This window comes from Maylandia zebra, linkage group LG3 (genome assembly GCF_041146795.1).
Source record: "Maylandia zebra isolate NMK-2024a linkage group LG3, Mzebra_GT3a, whole genome shotgun sequence".
Taxonomy (NCBI): domain Eukaryota; kingdom Metazoa; phylum Chordata; class Actinopteri; order Cichliformes; family Cichlidae; genus Maylandia; species Maylandia zebra.
This window is the reverse complement of record NC_135169.1, coordinates 11,090,264-11,108,404: the sequence shown is the minus strand read 5'-3', so window position 1 is coordinate 11,108,404 and position 18,141 is coordinate 11,090,264. Positions and strand designations below refer to the sequence as shown.

At 42.8% G+C, this 18,141-nt stretch overlaps 1 protein-coding gene and 1 long non-coding RNA gene across 2 annotated transcripts in view; both read left to right on the top strand.

Annotated features, from left to right (window-relative positions):
• The first annotated feature begins 5,573 nt into the window (after nucleotides 1-5,573).
• LOC143416956 (uncharacterized) lies at nucleotides 5,574-6,207 on the top strand. Its single transcript, XR_013097191.1, has 2 exons — nucleotides 5,574-5,791; nucleotides 6,074-6,207. It is a non-coding gene; the product is annotated as an uncharacterized LOC143416956 (long non-coding RNA).
• A 1,996-nt stretch (nucleotides 6,208-8,203) lies between these two features.
• Nucleotides 8,204-18,141, top strand: part of LOC143414670 (protein NLRC3-like) — a 20,015-nt gene continuing 10,077 nt past the window's right edge. Inside the window, exons 1-6 of the mRNA XM_076879476.1 lie at nucleotides 8,204-8,239; nucleotides 10,338-10,478; nucleotides 12,655-12,757; nucleotides 12,915-13,107; nucleotides 13,226-15,005; nucleotides 17,030-17,200. Coding sequence (XP_076735591.1) covers nucleotides 10,360-10,478; nucleotides 12,655-12,757; nucleotides 12,915-13,107; nucleotides 13,226-15,005; nucleotides 17,030-17,200 — 2,366 coding nt within the window. The 5' untranslated portion in view covers nucleotides 8,204-8,239; nucleotides 10,338-10,359. The remainder of the gene's footprint in view (nucleotides 8,240-10,337; nucleotides 10,479-12,654; nucleotides 12,758-12,914; nucleotides 13,108-13,225; nucleotides 15,006-17,029; nucleotides 17,201-18,141) is intronic.

The window sequence follows — 18,141 nt, the reverse complement described above, 5'->3', positions numbered from 1 at the left end:
CAGGTGTTTGGGGCCTGACAGGAAGGGCATGGTTTGGTTTTTGGCTTTGTCATTTCTGCAAATGAAAATGGAACATGTAGGGATTATTTCAGGTCTGTTTTGGTGAAACGATTACAAAAATAATTTATGACCAAAGAAATAACTTATGTTACGAGGCAGTATTACACCATATTTAGAAAAAAAATCAATTACGAGATTAAAGTCGTTAATATTGAGTTAATTACGTGAATAGGGTTAAAAAAAACCCTGAATTGATTACAGAAAAGATACATTGCTAAAATAGAGCAGTACTAACATTAGCTGGGTGGCCAAGCAAGTGTCTTACACATGAGAATACATCACAAAAAAAATTAAATAAACTTTTGCAGAAGTAGTTCTCTTGGTACACAGACTGCTCTGTGAAAACATTTCAAGTTTAATATCAGTTTAATATCACTGAAATTAATATTTCAGTGAACATGCAAATTACCCACAGTTTATCACAACTTACTTAGCTAGGATCTGCCTCGTGTCCAGTCGAAAACTTCGCTGCAGGACCGTGAGTTGAAAGATACATTTACTACGACTCCCAAGATGCATTGCAGTAAAAACCATCCAATCGCCTTGCTTAAGATCTGTTGACGTGTCGCTAAAGGCGCGCTGTAGATAAATATTGCAATTTGTAAAAAATAAAATACTACAATTTGCATTTTTTAATTACATAATTAAACACTGGGCCAGTTTAATTTCGTATTATCGCTGGTTATTATTTTAGAGTAAATAAAGGAATAACGGGTAGCACCAAGCTGTTGTCATCTTCATTTCCATAGCGACGGCGGTTGAGGATTATGGGTAGTGTGCAGTTACGGGATTAGTGCGTCTGCATAAATTGGTCTGATTGGTTGGAGCCGAGCGCATCCAAAAGTAACAGGAGTGGTGAATGAATCTATAAATGTGTTTTACGTGTGAAATGAAAATAATAAACCTAACAAAGGATTATGTACGTTAAATCTGCGCACTTTCAGATCGTGAATCAGTTTGGAAAACACTGTGTGATGGCCACAACATGAAGCCATTTTATTGTTGAATTATCAGTGATACTTTCGTGTTTTTGTTGAGAAACGTTAACGATGTCATTAAAAGAAAGCATTAAATTAGGGAGAAAAACCCGTTCGCGGAGAGGGTCCCCGGGTCTCCAGTTAGATTGTGCTTCACGGCGTCATGTTTCGCCGTGACGGGGTTATTATTGGAGTAAATGGATGGCTGGAGCCTCTGCTCGAAGCGTCTCTGATCGCCGCGAGCGCGTTCATATTGGAATGAATTGACAACCCACAGCGTCACATAAAAACGTGGAAGGGTACCTTAGGCGTCAGCATGAGAAGTTAAGGGACGTGACAAATCGTCATTATTTTACGCGTTGGGAGTGAGAACGGGTTGGTTTGACGGTCCGGGTCAGAGTTCGACGGTTTCCTGCAGTGCAGCTGAAGCACCACACTGTGATGCAGTGACAGAGGATGCTTTCTGCTGTGCTCCTGTAATAGTTTACTAAGAGCTGGGTCGGCACATTTTCTTTTTTTAAGTTTCCTTAGGAGTAAAAGTCTCTGCTGTGCTTTCTTCACTGAGTGGGATGTGTTAATAGTCCATGTGAGATCTTTTGTTATGTGTAGGCCCAGGAATTTAATGCCATTCACCCTCAACTTCCTCACCATGTATGTGGAGGGGTGGTCGTGTTGTTTTCTTGGCTCTTCTGTCTCTACAACCATCTCCTTTGTTTCGGCAGTGTTCAGAACCAGCTCGTTGTTTCCACACCCTCTGATTAGATGTTGGACGTCCTCTCTGCAGTGAGACTCGCTGTTGTCTGATATCCTTCCCACTATTGTAGTGTCATCAGCAAACTTCACTGTGGTGTTAGAAGAGGAGTGGATGGGTTTGAATAGAGTGAAAAGAGCTGGACTGAGAACGCAGCCCTGCGGGACTCCTGTGTTCATGGTGATAGCAGATGATGTAAGGCTGCCCACCCTGACCTTCTGTGGCCTGTTTGTGAGGAAATCCAAGATCCATGAGCAGAGTGTGGTGGTTAGTCCCAGGTCATTCAGCTCGTTTACAAGTTTGTGTGGCACAATGGTAAATGGTAATGGTAAATGGACTGGTTCTTATATAGCGCTTTTCCACTCTTCTGAGCACTCAAAGCGCTTTACACAACTTGTGCATTCACCCATTCGCACAAGCACAACTGACATTCACACACATTCATACTCCGATGGATGCATCGGAGAGCAATTTCGGGTTAGTATCTTGCCCAAGGATATTTGGCATGCAGACTAGGGGAAGCCGGGAATCGAACCACCAACCTTCCGATCAGTAGATGACCTACCACCTGAGCTACAGCCACCCATGGTGGTGTTAAATGGCGAGCTGAAGTCTACAAATAGCATCCTAACATATGTATTGGGATGCTCCAGATGAGTCAGGCTGGTGTGAAGTGTGATTGAGACTGCATCCTCTGTTGATCTGTTCCTGCAGTAAACTGTAGGCTGTCCAGGTCAGCAGGGATGTTGGTGTGTGGAAGAACGAGTCTCTCAAACACTTCATGGTCATTGGTGTCAGAGCGACCGGGCGACAGTCATTCAGACATTTTACTGACTGTCTTTTGGGCACAGGAATGATGGTAGTTGATGTGAGGCATGCTGGGACAGCAGCCTGCTGCAGAGACAGATTGAAGATGTTGGTGAACACCCCGGCAGCTGGTGGGCACATGACTTCAGCGTGCGTCCTGAACCCTGTCTAGTCCTTTCATCATCTGTTCTTCTTTAAACAGCTGACTCTTGTTGAGATGAAATTATTTGAAATGCTTCAATTCTCTGCTTTATATGAACTAAAATGCCACGTAACCATATATTGTAGTATTAAGTGGACACGGCCCTGAAAATAAAGGCATCAGGCTACGTGTCCTTGGGGGCTAGAAGGCTGTAGACTCTCGCTTGCCTGGGAGAAAGTAGATAACAGGGAGCATCTTCTAGTGGAAAGTTACTGGGACACTGTTGTTTAGACTAGAATGAGCTGGGAATAAAGACTGTTAGGGGTGTGTCACCATGCAGGACGCATCTCCCTTCCAGAAGTAACTTTGTGAGAGAATAAAGTGTGAAAGGGTCGACTGAGCAGTGTTTTGTCTTCCATCGGCTGAAGGATCAGAAGAACTCTGTGAAGTGTTGATATTTAACACTCTAAATTAAATCTGACAATAAAATATCTGCATTTAAGAGGAACCATTTTCAGCAGAAACAGTGTGTTAATACGTGGAGATCCTGAATGCTGCTCTAACAATGATCAGATTAGATGTTCAGTTCTCTTCCAAACCCCTGCTGTCTATTGCCAGTTTGATTGTCCACTCAAATAAAAATCAAAGCCTTCTAACATCTGTTTGTTTGTATTCAGGCATACATGTGGAACAGGCTTTCTGTGCTATTACTGCCACAAATGTCAGTGCACTGGGGGAAACAGCGCCCCCTGTTGGTGTGGCCGGTTAGTCGAGGCTGGCTGCAGAAATGACTGTCAGTCTGCTGAAGCTACACCAGAGTGTGCTATGTGGAGTGGTGAAGCCATTTGTACTGAGCCCACACTGTTATATTTCCACTCAGGAAATAAATCTGCACAGATTCCTTGTGTTCTTTCCCCGTCGTGGGATCAATAAAGTCTTATCTTATCTCTTCTTTAAAAATGCAACACAACGCAGAGCTGAGGAGTTTATTTGGGCCTGTTACAGTCGGGTGAAGCACAAACTGCTTACACATGTGACCATTGTTTTGTGTGAACCTTTGAAGTACAGACTAGTGTAACTGAATATTGAGAAAGAGCCGCGTCAGTAAATCCAGAAGCTTTTTACCATCTAAAGAAGTCTTTGTGCTGCTGCAGATGTCAGTAAATCTGACCCTGAATGTTTCTAACTCAAAGCTGATGTTTCCCAGGCTGCTCTCCTTTGAATGAGCTGCAGAGATCAGCAGGGGGACAACATGTGCTGAGAGAAGATTCACTGAAGAGGTTACTGATAGAAGACACGAGGTTCAAATGCAGCCTGTGTTTGAAGCACAAAGGAGACGCCTGCTGGAGCAGCTGGAGTCCTGCACACACTCTTCACTATACAAACACCTCCTACAACAGGGGTGTCAAACTCCAGGCCTCCAGGCCGGTGTCCTGCAGGTTTTAGATAACATCCTGGGTCAACACACCTGAATCAAATGATCAGTTCATTGACAGGCCTCTGGAGAACTTCATCACATGTTGAGGGTGTAATTTAGCCTTTAAATCAGCTGTGTTGGATCAAGGACACATCTAAAACCTGCAGGACACCGGCCCTCGAGGCCTGGAGTTCCACACCTGTGTCCTACAACATCCACTCTGACTGCTGTGTTTGTGGAAACACTCCAACACACACCGCTTCACATATGAACGTGTGTGTGAAACACTGCTGACATTAAACATGAGGGAGGATTGATTCACAAACACACAACAACATTTACACACACGTGACCTCTGCAGGACGACACACGCCTGATTGAATGATTTTCATTCACTGCTGTTTCGGTACAAAGCAACACTTTGTTTCTATTCTGAGTCACTTTGTTTGTTGGATTTCAGTCGCTTTCTGCTTTAATTCATGTTAGAATCAAATGTTTTTCACTTCCTGTTTGCTGAAGTGGATTTTCAGCTTGTTTTAAAGAGACAGTTTCACTGGGATTGAGGGGACGACGTGTTTGCAGTTTCTAAAGAGTTCATGTTGCTAACAGCTCAGCGCTCTGCAGCAGACGCAGGCTGGACTTTAAAATGAACGGGACCATCTGCAGACCAGGTCCAGCAGGGCTTCCACAGATCCTGTTAGAAAACGTGCTTTTCATTTGCTGCAGCCACAGAAGCTGATGAAGATTTCAAATATCATCCCAAAGAAAACTCCAAACTAGTCCAGTCATTCACAGTGTGCAGGAATATTGATGGTCCTACTGGGAGCAGCACCAGTATAAATGTCCCACATGTTTTATAGGATAAAGGAATTCCTCTGGGTCAGTGGAAGAGAAGGCAGCAGATGGAGCTGCTTACAGCTCAGATACCAAACACATGGTCTCCATCATTAGATAGATTTAGAGTATATTAGGTGAACTTTATTTATCCCTCGGGTGGTCCGGTTTAAAGGGAGTTTTCCCTTCCCACTGTCGCCAGAGTGCTGCTCATAGGGGGCATATGATTGTTGGGTTTTTCTCTGTATCTACTGTAAAATATAAAGCGCCTTGAAGCGACTGCTGTTGTGATTTGGCAATATCCAAATAAAATTGAATTGAATACTGAACATGTCACACCTTAAACACCATGGGATCCACTCTCAGTGTTGTGATTTCCATCCACAAATAAAGATGCTGCCGGCTGAGTTGGTTTGAGCTGTGACTCGTCCCCAATAAGCCAAACTGAGCCTACTTGTGTTTGTGTGTTTATTTCAAAACACAAGTAAACTTTTCACTTTCATTCAAACCAAAAAGCACATCTGGTCCTCTCCTAAACTTCTCCCGAACAAATACAGGCGTAGTCGGAAAGTAGTGATGGCCCGCTTGAAGCTGGCGCTCCGGAGCGTGTGTCGAAAAAAACAACACACTGGTTCAGAAGCACTGTGTCGAGGCTTGCTTCGTTTGGCAAAAGTCACGTGACCAGTGACGTCCGAAGCTTCATTACGCACGTAACTGCTTCGGTACCTGATTCAAACGGATATAAGGAAGTGAATCATCCACGGGATTCGTGGAGTGTGTTGATGGTGACAGAGAGCGAAGAGGTGATCATTCCACTGACAGATATGGAGCCAGCGAGGAAGAGAGGACGTTCTGGCGTGTGGAGATATTTTGAGTTGATTTTAGCTCAATTCATTTTATTTGCCAAAGTGAAAAACCTGAAATGTCCAAAATCATGTTTTCATAATGTAAATATCATTACAGCATATGACTTTAGGAACACTTCCATGTGCATTAAAGCTGATGAAGACTACAACAATGTATTTGACACTATACGTACATTACATTGCTACAGTTTAGAAAATCATTTTGTTTATTGTTTTTAGGTGATAGTCTGCAGGACCCAGGAATACCTGCATATCTACCAGCTTGCAGTGTGGTTCCTGCACTCCACAGCCTCTTCTGTTCCATGCAAGTGGATTTTCTCCAGGGCAGGAGAAACTATTTCTAAGAAAAGAAACAGACTCAGCCAGCGCACAGTAACACTAATCCTCTTTTTAACTGTAAATAACAAAAGGGCTACCTGACATAGAGCATGTTTTTACTTTGCAAGTTCTTGATTAGAGGTGGGTTTTGATTATCGCCTTTCTGATTACAATCCATGCTAAATTTCATAACTCTCTGTTTACATCTCTAATTAAGTCTCACATGTGTCAGCTTTCTTTTAATAGATACGAAATTATGGATATATATTTTAAATGATCAGAACTGTAATATTTCTGACTGAGGCAAAACTTTCCAGATTCCAATCAAATTGAATCGGATCCTGTATCGAATCAAAATGATTCTACAAATCAGTGACGATGCAGCCGTACTCAGCCCCCTAAGCATTTTCCCTTTCCAGTTCACAATCAATCCCACCCCTAGGTCAAAAATATGTATAGGACAATTGGCCTCATCTAATATTTTGTATGAACCTGTCCAGCTGTGATTAAATGACAAGTAGATGGAGGCAGGACTCCACAGCAGGGGCATACTCCATAATGTGCTGTGCATTATCATATGTATATTATATATATTGCTCACTTATTGTATTTACCAACATAAAGGAGTTATGAGCAAAGAAAGGCCACACCATAGTGCATGTTTAAATAGGGAAAGTTTATTGATCAAAATGTATTACGCAAATACGCATTACATTTTTTCAGCCCCCCAATCGAGAAAACAAAACCAATTACATGTTCAAAGCAACGGAATGGTGGCCCAATATCGGAGAGAACTCCACTCTTGAGTGAGCAGTGATGATTGAGCAGTCCGTTTTATTTTTACAGATTCAAGCTGCTCTTCTAAATATTCACCACCAGATGTCACCGGAGAGGACTGTGTTGAAAAGCTTCGAGTAATGAACCGTTTTTCAATACAAGCTTCAGTGCTTCGGAAAGCTTCATTTGGCCATCACTATCGGAAAGCATTCAGTGTGGATAATTTATTTATTCTGCCGGCTTCCCAGGTGCACAAAAAGTTATTTACAAAGAAAATAGAACTGACTTAAGTCAGCACAACAAACATCTATATACAAAACACAGTCTGCATGTTACCCTCTCTGTAACAGCTCACTGGAAAAAAGACAACAGGTGGGCCCTGACCGCCTTCTCTTATACCCCATAGCCCCTCCCACTAGGCGTAATAGTCATCTCTTTATTATTTCTTTTATCAAACCGTCTTTCCCCCTCAGCTTATTTCCCGCTGTATTCCTACAATACATATATGTATATACAGACATTTATGGCCACTTCCAGGCAGCCTACAGTGTTTCACAATAACACCAAACAAACCAAAAGAATAATGCAGTTCACGTGACCCTTCAAGCGGAACACCATACCATCGGCTTGCATAACCCCCGTATAATCGGCGATCACAGCGAGTCTCCGCTACCGGCTTTATTGAAGGTAAGTGGGAAAATATGCTGGCCACCCTCTGCGCTGCTCAAAATATACCTCTCACCCCTTTTTGTTTATCTGCCCGGTCGCCGCAGCCACGGTAATTGTAAAAACTAATGGTGGTGGTGCGTGTATGCGCCCAGATCAGCTGTCGGCGGCTCGGGACGGTGTAACTCCGTCACAGCATCTATGAACTTATATCATTTGAGAATAGGACCACGCCCTCATGCAATCACCTGAGGTGCAGGGAAATCTAAACACCTACGCTACCACTACAAAGACACAAAAGATTCACTTTGGCTCTCACACTCAGTCTGCCCTTTTTATTCATTACTTCAACAGGTTGAAATGAGCTTTGAAGAAACATCAGTTTAGTACTGAAACATTCAAATGCTGCAGGAAGAAGAACAACAAAGTGATGACATATGTTTGTGTTTTAAACGGGAAAACTAAATCACGACCTGCAAGAGGTTTAGGAATTTCCGAGGTTTATCTGAACGCAGCACAGCGTTTTGATGCTTCCGACTGTCCGCAAACGCCGCATTAGGCTCAAAGTTTACTTTCACTTCCTGAACTTCGTGGAGTGGAGCTTGTTGTTGGTGTGAAGAAACTGTAAGTTTGCTTCGTTTCCTCCTTTAACAGTTTGTCTTTAGGAACTTTACTGTTTGTTCTGCTCATGTTGGATTTATTCACACAACAAACTGTGTGTGTTTCAAATCAAATCAAATCACTTTTATTGTCACATCACATGTGCAGGTACATTGGTACAGCACATGTGAGTGAAATTCTTGTGTGCGAGCTTCACAAGCAACAGAGTTGTGCAAAATACAATAACGTAAACAAGCAAAATACAAGAATGGCTACATCTGAAACTAATAAATATATGTACAATATATAATAGTGTATGCATTTCTGGATGTGTATACTAAATGTTTTTCTACGTGTGTGTGTGTGTGTATATACACATTTTTACAAATTAAATAGAGTAAACAATAATAATTATATAAAATATACAGAGTGAGACATGTGCAAAACAGTGGCATTACTGTACAGTATGGAGTGCATAATGTTGAAGTTCCAGTAGTGAAGCTGAGGTGTCTATGACGTGTTCAGCAGTCTGATGGCCTGGTGGAAGAAGCTGTCTCTCAGTCTGCTGGTTGGGGACCGGATGCTGCAGAACCTCCTTCCTGATGGAAGCAGTCTGAACAGTTTATGGCTGGGGTGACTGGAGTCCTTGATGATCCTCCCCGCTTTCCTCAGGCACCGCTTCCTGTAGATGTCTTGGAGGGAGGGAAGCTCACCTCCAATTATCCGTTCAGAGCACCGCACTACTCGCTGGAGAGCTTTGCAGTTGTAGGCGGTGCTGTTGCCATACCAGGTGGTGATGCATCCAGTGAGGATGCTCTCAATGGCACAGTGATAGAAGGTCCTGAGGATGCGGGGGCTCATGCCGAATCTTTTCAGTCTCCTGAGAAAGAAGTTTGTATTGTTTGTATTAAAGTCAGTGTGGGATGTTTTCCTGGCTAACATTAGCTGTGTACTTGTGTCAAGCCAGCCTCCAATTCGAGACTTGCAGTCAAGCCAGCCTCCAGTTTGTTTTACGTTCCCTGTGTATTCAAAGTATTACGGGAATGGATGTGGAAACCGGATTTCAAAATAAAAGCCAACTTCGAGTGAATTAACAGATATGTTAAGAACATAATAACATATAATTTAGGCTTCTTTTTTTTTTACAAACTCTAATGTTAGATCTATATGACACAGCCTTGTACCCTAATTGTGCCCTGTCATTATCAACGCCATCTTATTTTGGATTTCAAAGTAAAAGCCCTGTGAATCTTCATTTTTGAACTACTCTTTCAATGACTTCATAATGCTCTTAAACATGTTTGGGGTTTGTACAGTAAAAAATATCACATTTTGCCTAATCGGATTTTATGTTTTTTTGGCTGATTTTATATCAGTTGTGCCAGTACAGTTAGTCAAAATGAAAAACTAACTGTAAATTCAAACACTTTATGTTGTGCTGAAAAAAAAAGATACTAAACAAGGCAAAGCAAACAGTTTTTAAAGGTGAAATATAGAGGTCAAATCAAAAGTAGGTAAAAATGGCCAGTTATACCCTGGACCCCAGAGGGTTAAAGCTGAGTAAATGCTGACACCAGACCAGCACCATGATAAACTGAAAGGCTACTGAAATTGAACAGGTCACAAAGTGATGAGCAGTCAGGCTAATTACTTTTTGAGCAATGACCAACACCGATTACAACCAAGAGGAAATACATCTAACATGAACAAACATTGACCCACAACATGCAGTTATTTTGCACAATTGTCTTTCATATGCTGCTCAGTGATGGTTGTCACTGTCAAAGCAGAGCTAGTGAGAGTCAGTAAAACCCACTATTGATCATGTGCCTCATCACAAGTGGGTCAGCGCCCCTCTCTTTCCCTCGAGGGTTTAAATATCTGGGACTCTCCACCATTTGGTTTTAGAACTGCAGAAGCTTCTCAGATGAAACATCTTCAAGAAACTTAAAGAAGTCTCTTTTCGTTTCAAGCTCCTTAGATAACCATGACCTGGATGACTGAGAACCTACAGACATGTTGACCTGGTTTCTAGGTTACATGACAGGTCAGAGGTCACTGACTGTAACTCAGTTACTCCTGTTAATGTCAACTCACTGAGTGTTTGTGGTTTACCTCTCAGACCGACTGAAGTCCACAAGAAGATGATGATGAAGGAAGAGGAGGACAGAGCAGAGTCTGCAGGATCCAGTTGTCCCTCTGTGAGGAGTGACTGGTCCAAAGATAGCAATCCATACTTCAGTGCTGAACCTGGACCAACGAGGTGAGAGAACTGTGATGACTCCTTTACATGTTTTTGTTTTCCTGCATAAACGTGACCTGAAACATCCCGAGATTTTCACAAAGAAAACAATGAAAGAGAAAAGATCCAAATGTTCGACTTGGTCATTTGCTGTTTGAGGACAGTGATGATCATATCTGTGGGGAAAGTGTGACCTGAGTGGGTTCATGTTTGTCTTTAAAGAACAGAGGTGCTCATCTTGAATAGACAGGTTGTTGAGAGACATCAGCTAGAAAAAGCAGAGGAAAGAATATCAAGATTTATTTTCTTGATATTCTGAAAAGAAATAGTGTGAGCGTTCTTGATTATGGAAAAAGTCATTTGGACATTAAAAGAAAGAAGCAGGTGATCAGAGAATGGTAGTTTGTCAGCTGTGCAGTTGGAAGGAGTAAGTCCTGTTGTGGGAGTTTTCCATCTAAATAAAGCCTGCAGACAAACAGTGAAGAAGAAGAAGAAGAAGAAAGCGTACTTTATTGTGAGTGGTAGCTAAGATCCTTTAATAAAAAAAGAAAACCCCGAAACCCAAGCTTGATGCGCAGAGAAAAGCCATCGCAGGGCAGATGATCGGCGAAATCCCTCACTGAGCCTAGCGTGGCCCTCAGTTAAATACCTCTTACAGTAACAATAGGCAATAGACAGCTGTTTTCACACCTTTGGTCTTCCAGATGTGAAAAGTCGTTGGGCTGTTGCCACGTCTCCGGCAAATAGAAAAAGTAAAACTGACGGTCTTTTAGGAGATCCTGGACAAGATGACCTTTGTTCGTGAGCGAACGGATGTTAAGCAGGCCGAAGTTGACGCAAGTACTGTCAGACTGTGTGAGAGTGCTAGGCGACCTGGTCAGGTTAGCCAAAACATTGTGGTCAACAGCCCTGCCAGGGTTCTGTGAAGGGTGGCAAGAGGTGGACCAGAGAGATTGTAGTTGCTTAGAATTATCTTGATTAAAATACCATGGATGTAACTTCGGCAAGAGAGGAAAACAATATCCGCATGGAGGTGAAGAACAGCAGGCGGTGGAGCAGCCAGGGAAAAGCAGAGTCGAAGGAGCTCATCAGCTGTGTATTGATGGATTTCAGTACAGGGTTGAAGGATCGATGACACAAGGATCCAGGCCCACACAGACAGTGCATAAATCCTGGGAGGCCACATCATGAACAGGAGCAGAGACACAGATGGGCCGTATGGACACGAATAGAACAGGAATCCATTGGAGGGAGTAGCTGGGATGCCGGGAGAGGATAGCAGTGAGTGGTGATAACAGTAACAGGAGAAAAGGGTAGCAAAACCAAGGGGGCAAGTAGCAGGTAACAAGGTACAAGTAGCAGGAGTAAAGAGCACCAATAGCAATAAAAGTAGCGACATGGTTAGCGATGAATAGTGGGAGCAACTCGCACGAGCATTCACTCGACCAAAACCAGAACACACATGCTAAACATGAACTGAAGGTGAGTGGAAATACACCTAAACTCTGGAGTTGGCTCCAACTAAAACACTAACACAATGCACCACGCTCAGGGACTAAGAAATTAAATTAACTCACTATGACGGGCAAAAACTTCAAAATTACTAGATACTATACCAGAGTATTACTGTAGTACGCTGTGAACAAAAGCAGAACTGTGAAGCACTAATCTCGACTACAACAATTTCAGTAAAAGTCACATAACATGAAAACCTGAGTCACACTAGGAGTGTGGCAGCAGAGTCCAAAGGAAGAAAGGGGGAAGCAAGAGGCATTAATCCTAATTTTACAGGTGGAAGCAAGGCAAGGGGGGGGAAGTAAGGTCCGTGTGAGGCTAAACCAGACCAAGTTCTCTCACTGTAAAGAACCTGGCAGGGAGGCAGGCAGGTGAGTTACGCCAAACCCAACAAGCAGAGTAGGTTAAAGTTACGACCATCCATCACCTCCCTAAGAGTAGGGTGTCTGGAGATCTTCAAGTCTATAATGTACTCTCTGTGAAGGTGCAATAAAACCTGGGGCCTACTTGTGATAACATTCGACATGCATGCATACAATTGGTGTCAGAAGTATCTTGCTATACTAAAATGATATGATACATGGGATTAAAAAGTCTGCCCCCACAGTCCATAAAAAACTAACAACTAAAATTTGAACTAAAAAAAAAAAAAACCATTCATTTTTTTTTTTAAAAATTCCAGAAATTCTTCATCATTCCTCCACAGAGTGGACCAGCAGAGCTCAGAGGTTCCCAGTGGTCAGTCTGCCCAGCAGCATCAAACAGACCTGAACTCCATATTTATGGTCTGTACATGTACAACAACTACTTTTACATCTATTCACAGTCGTCTCCATGCTGCTCTTTGTAGACCAGTGGATCGTCAGTGTGTCCAACATGGATCTGATGTTTGGCTCCATGATTTCAGTCTGATTGGGTCGCTCATAAAGTATTCTGTTCCAGCTGCTGGAGGACAACATCATCACTTTTGTGAAGGACGAGCTGAAGAAGATCCAGAAGGTTCTGAGTCCAGATTACCCAGAATGCTTAGAGAGTCACAGGGATGATGATGAGGAGAAGAGGAGCAGCAGAGAGGCATTTGTGAAGATCACAGTGGACTTCCTGGGGAGAATGAAGCAGGAAGAGATGGCTGACAGTAAAACGATTTCTAAAAATATGTAATATGATGGATAATATTTACTAATGTCTCTATGTGTTAAGTAATTTCTTATCATGCGTATTGTGTAAAACACAAACTTTTTTTTTCCATTTAGGACTTTCTGCTGCCGCTCATCATCGTAGCCTTAAATATAGGCTGAAGAAGAAGTTCCAGTGTGTGTTTGAGGGCATCGCTAAAGCAGGAAACCCAACCCTTCTGAATCAGATCTACACAGAGCTCTACATCACAGAGGGAGGGACTGCAGAGGTCAATGATGAACATGAGGTCAGACAGATTGAAACAGCCTCCAGGAAACCACACAGACCAGAAACAACAATCAGACAAGAAGACATCTTTAAAGGCTCACCTGGAATGGATGAACCAATCAGAACAGTGCTGACAAAGGGAGTGGCTGGCATTGGGAAAACAGTCTTAACACAGAAATACACCCTGGACTGGGCTGAAGACAAAGCCAACCAGGACATCCAGTTCATATTTCCATTCACTTTCAGAGAGCTGAATGTGCTGAAAGAGGAAAAGTTCAGCTTGGTGGGACTTGTTCATCACTTCTTTACTGAAACCAAAGAAGCAGGAATCTGCAGCTTTGAAGACTTCCAGGTTGTGTTCATCTTTGATGGTCTGGATGAGTGTCGACCTCCTCTGGACTTCCACAAAACTACAATCCTAACTGACCCTAGAAAGTCCACCTCATTGGATGCGCTGCTGATAAACCTCATCAGGGGGAACCTGCTTCCCTCTGCTCGCCTCTGGATAACCACACGACCTGCAGCAGCCAATCAGATCCCTTCTGACTGTGTTGGCATGGTGACAGAGGTCCGAGGCTTCACTGACCCACAGAAGGAGGAGTACTTCAAGAAGAAAGTGAGCGACGAGAAGCAGGCCAGCAGGATCATCTCTCACATCAAGACATCACGAAGCCTCCACATCATGTGCCACATCCCAGTCTTCTGCTGGATCACTGCTACAGTTCTGGAGGATGTGCTGGAAACCAGAGAGGGAGGACAGCTGCCCAAGACCCTGACTGAGATGTACATCCACTTCCTGGTGGTTCAGGCCAAAGTGAAGAAGGTCAAGTATGATGGAGGAGCTGAGACAGATCCACACTGGAGTCCAGAGAGCAGGAAGATGATGGAGTCTCTGGGAAAACTGGCTTTTCATCAGCTGCAGAAAGGAAACCCAATCTTCTATGAATCAGACCTGACAGAGTGTGGCATCGATATCAGAGCAGCCTCAGTGTACTCAGGAGTGTTCACACAGATCTTTAAAGAGGAGAGAGGACTGTACCAGGACAAGGTGTTCTGCTTCATCCATCTGAGTGTTCAGGAGTTTCTGGCTGCTCTTCATGCCCATCTGACCTTCATCAACTCTGGACTCAATCTGCTGGAAGAACAACAAACAACCTCCTGGTGGTTTAAACCATCTCTCCACCAGAGTGCTGTGAACAAGGCCTTACAGAGTCCAAATGGACACCTGGACTTGTTCCTCCGCTTCCTCCTGGGTCTTTCACTGCAGACCAATCAGACTCTCCTACAAGGCCTGCTGACACAGACAGGAAGTAACTCACAGACCAATCAGGAAACAGTCCAGTACATCAAGAAGAAGCTCAGTGAGAATCTGTCTGCAGAGAAAAGCATCAATCTGTTCCACTGTCTGAATGAACTGAATGATCATTCTCTAGTGGAGGAGATCCAACAGTCCCTGAGATCAGGAAGTCTCTCCACAGATAAACTGTCTCCTGCTCAGTGGTCAGCTCTGGTCTTCATCTTAATGTCATCAGAAAAAGATCTGGATGTGTTTGACCTGAAGAAATACTCTGCTTCAGAGGAGGCTCTTCTGAGGCTGCTGCCAGTGGTCAAAGCCTCCAACAAGGCTCTGTAAGTACATTTGCACTCTTGTGTTTAATTTATTGGTGAAATAAATTTAGTAATTCTTTCTATCTTTCTATGAATTCATATCCTAAAGTCTTGAAATTTTTTCCAATACAACTGAAACCTCTTTGATGGCTCAAGAACTCATCAGTGTGCTCAAGACGTTGAATCCTACATAAACTGTGATCATCACTGCTGCTGTTGTGTTATCAGTCTTTGTTTAAACACCAGGGCTGTACGTGCCTAATGTTACAATACTTTATATTCACATACATGCTCCTAGATATATTTCTACTGCAGGTCTATTTTTAGTCGTAAATGTTAGGGAAACTCTTGCTTTTACATGCGTGGTGGATTTCATTAAACAAAGCATTTGAATTACTCAGGGATTCATTGCAGCCATAGAAATATCCTTATGTGACCAATGGTAAATGGTCTGTATTTGTATAGCGCTTTTCTAGTCCCTAAGGACCCCAAAGCACTTTACACTACATTCAGTCATCCACCCATTCACACACTGGTGATGGCAGCTACATTGTAGCCACAGCCACCCTGGGGCGCACTGACAGAGGCGAGGCTGCCGGACACTGGCGCCACCGGGCCCTCTGACCACCACCAGTAGGCAACGGGTGAAGTGTCTTGTCCAAAGGACACAACGACCGAGACTGTCCAAGCTGGGGCTCGAACCAGCAACCTTCCAATTACAAGGCGAACTCCCATCTCTTGAGCCACGATCGCCCCAAGTGGTCGGCGGGGTTATAAACAAAGTAATAAAATGACAACGCCACTCTAGGAAATACAAAATCGTTTAGAAATGAAATGTAATTTAAAAAACAACAACATTTGCACAGGTTCAGAAATGCACACTGAGGTCCGCTCAAATATTAACACAATTTTATTTATTAATATAAAATAAGATGAAAAATCAACAATGACAGAGCACTGAATGCAGTGTCATCTAAAACTGTGTCCCAAATTAAAATTAAAATAAACAGACAACTGGGCCTTACCAGCAGAAGGGACCAAAAAGAAAACCACACAAAAGACCCCGCACTACAGTCTATTCACCCGGTGCTTTACAACAAAGGAAGTGTTGAAAACGACCCACCATCTGAGGTCCCACGGCCGCCGGCAGATCCTCAGTTCACTGAAATAAAAGCACAAGACATAGGAAAAGAAGGGAAATGGGCATTTCAAAAATGGATACATTTGAAAACTGTGCTTTCGCGTCAGTGTGGACAGCGAAAAGGGAGACTTTCTAAAATGATGACGCATGTTAGTCATATGATGCAGTCATGTGACCAATTAAACTAAGATAGTGGAGGGCATTATACAGCAGTCTTTTTGTTTCCTCTCAATTCTGACAACCCTATTAAAGATAAATATCAGTCTATAGATGCTCCAGATAGCTTTTCTTAAAATTCTTTAACTCTCACTCGCTTTTGCAACTTTGTACTTTTTCATTCACTCATTGTTAGTCCATTTAAAAAACGTAGTGCTTTTCCTTGACATTTCCTCAACCACGACATTTTAAAAGAGCCAGAAAGTGAATAAGTGAACGAAAACACCATTCTCAAATCTATCCAGGATAGTGTGGATGTAGCCACAACCTGCAGCACAGTAGTACAAAGTATGGATGGCTGGATGGCTGCAACAACCAGAGTTTTACCTACCTTTGGTATTTCTTGATGGCACGATAGTAATATTTACTGAACACAGGCATCTTCTTATATCTTTTCTGCTGTGAATGTCCCTGCTGTCCACACTTACATTTCAATATCAGGCTCTAAAATGTACAAATGGCTCTGAGAAGATTACATTTCCCATCAATAATGTTTCTACTACATTTACAGTGTGTTTTCATGTCTTCTGAAACAGAAGGTGGAGCAGGTGGAGCTTACAAAGAGTAAATGCTGATATAGAAGGACAGTTGTGTTTTCATGAAGCTATTTAGATAACCATTAATTGTATTGCTGGGTTTTAAAAAAATGTTTCATTTGACTGATTTAATCAATTCATTTGTTTTTCAGACTGAGTCACTGTTACCTCTCAGAGAGAAGCTGTGATGCTCTGTCCTCAGTTCTCAACTCACACTCCTATCTGAAAGAGCTGGACCTGAGTAACAACAACCTGCAGGATTCAGGCATGAAGCTTCTGTCTGCTGCACTGCGGAGTCCACATTGTATACTGGAAACTCTCAGGTCAGCATCCAAACGTTCCCACTGCTGATCATTTAAAGTCCGAATAATATTATTCTATAAACAACCACCTTTCTGGAATTTGCAAGTGAGTATGTTTGTGAAGGTTCTCAGTCATCCAGGTCATCGTAGTCTAAGGAGCCTTGAAAGAAAGGCTTCTGGACTTCTTTAAGTTGCTTGAAGACGTTTCACCTCTCATCCGAGAAGCTTCTTCACTTCTAAGGTCAAATGGCGGTGGGGGCTAGATTTAAACCCAGCGGGAGTAACCCCCCAAAGAGGGACAAAAGGACCCCCTGAAGATCCTCTACCTAATCACATGAGCCAAGGTGTGAAAACGGGTGTGGGTCACAATCAGTCAGGGTTTCGGGTGAGCACATTGTGAAACCTGGCCCCACCCTATCATGCGATTTCCTGAGGTCAGATGGCCCAGGATTTGAGTGGGCGTTAAGGCGTCTGGGAAGGGATCTCAAAACTGGATTATAGATGGCAGAGAGTTGGTGTCATAAGCCACCGCCTCTGTTCAAAGATGGTCGCTCACAGAGGACATAAATGGCTTCTTTCACTCTTTCAAACCATCTGTCCTCTCTGTCCAAAATGTGAACATTGGCATCCTCGAAAGAGTGTCCTTTATCCTTAAGATGCAGATGGACTGCTGCTGCTCCATTGAAAGAGGAGTGTTTGTGACAAAAGAATTTCCCTTGGGATAAATACAGTTCATCTTATCTTATCTTATCTTATCTTATCTTATCTTATCTTATCTTATCTTATCTTAAAATGCCCTTAACAATCAGGGTCATCCTGTTGATCAAAGTCCATCACTGAGTTTGTAAAAACACATTTGTCAATCATTATCTTTGGTATATAAGGAAAATGACAACATTTAATCAAATTTCCTCATCACCCTCTTTTGTCTGACCATTTGAATCCCATTTGAATTTCCAATA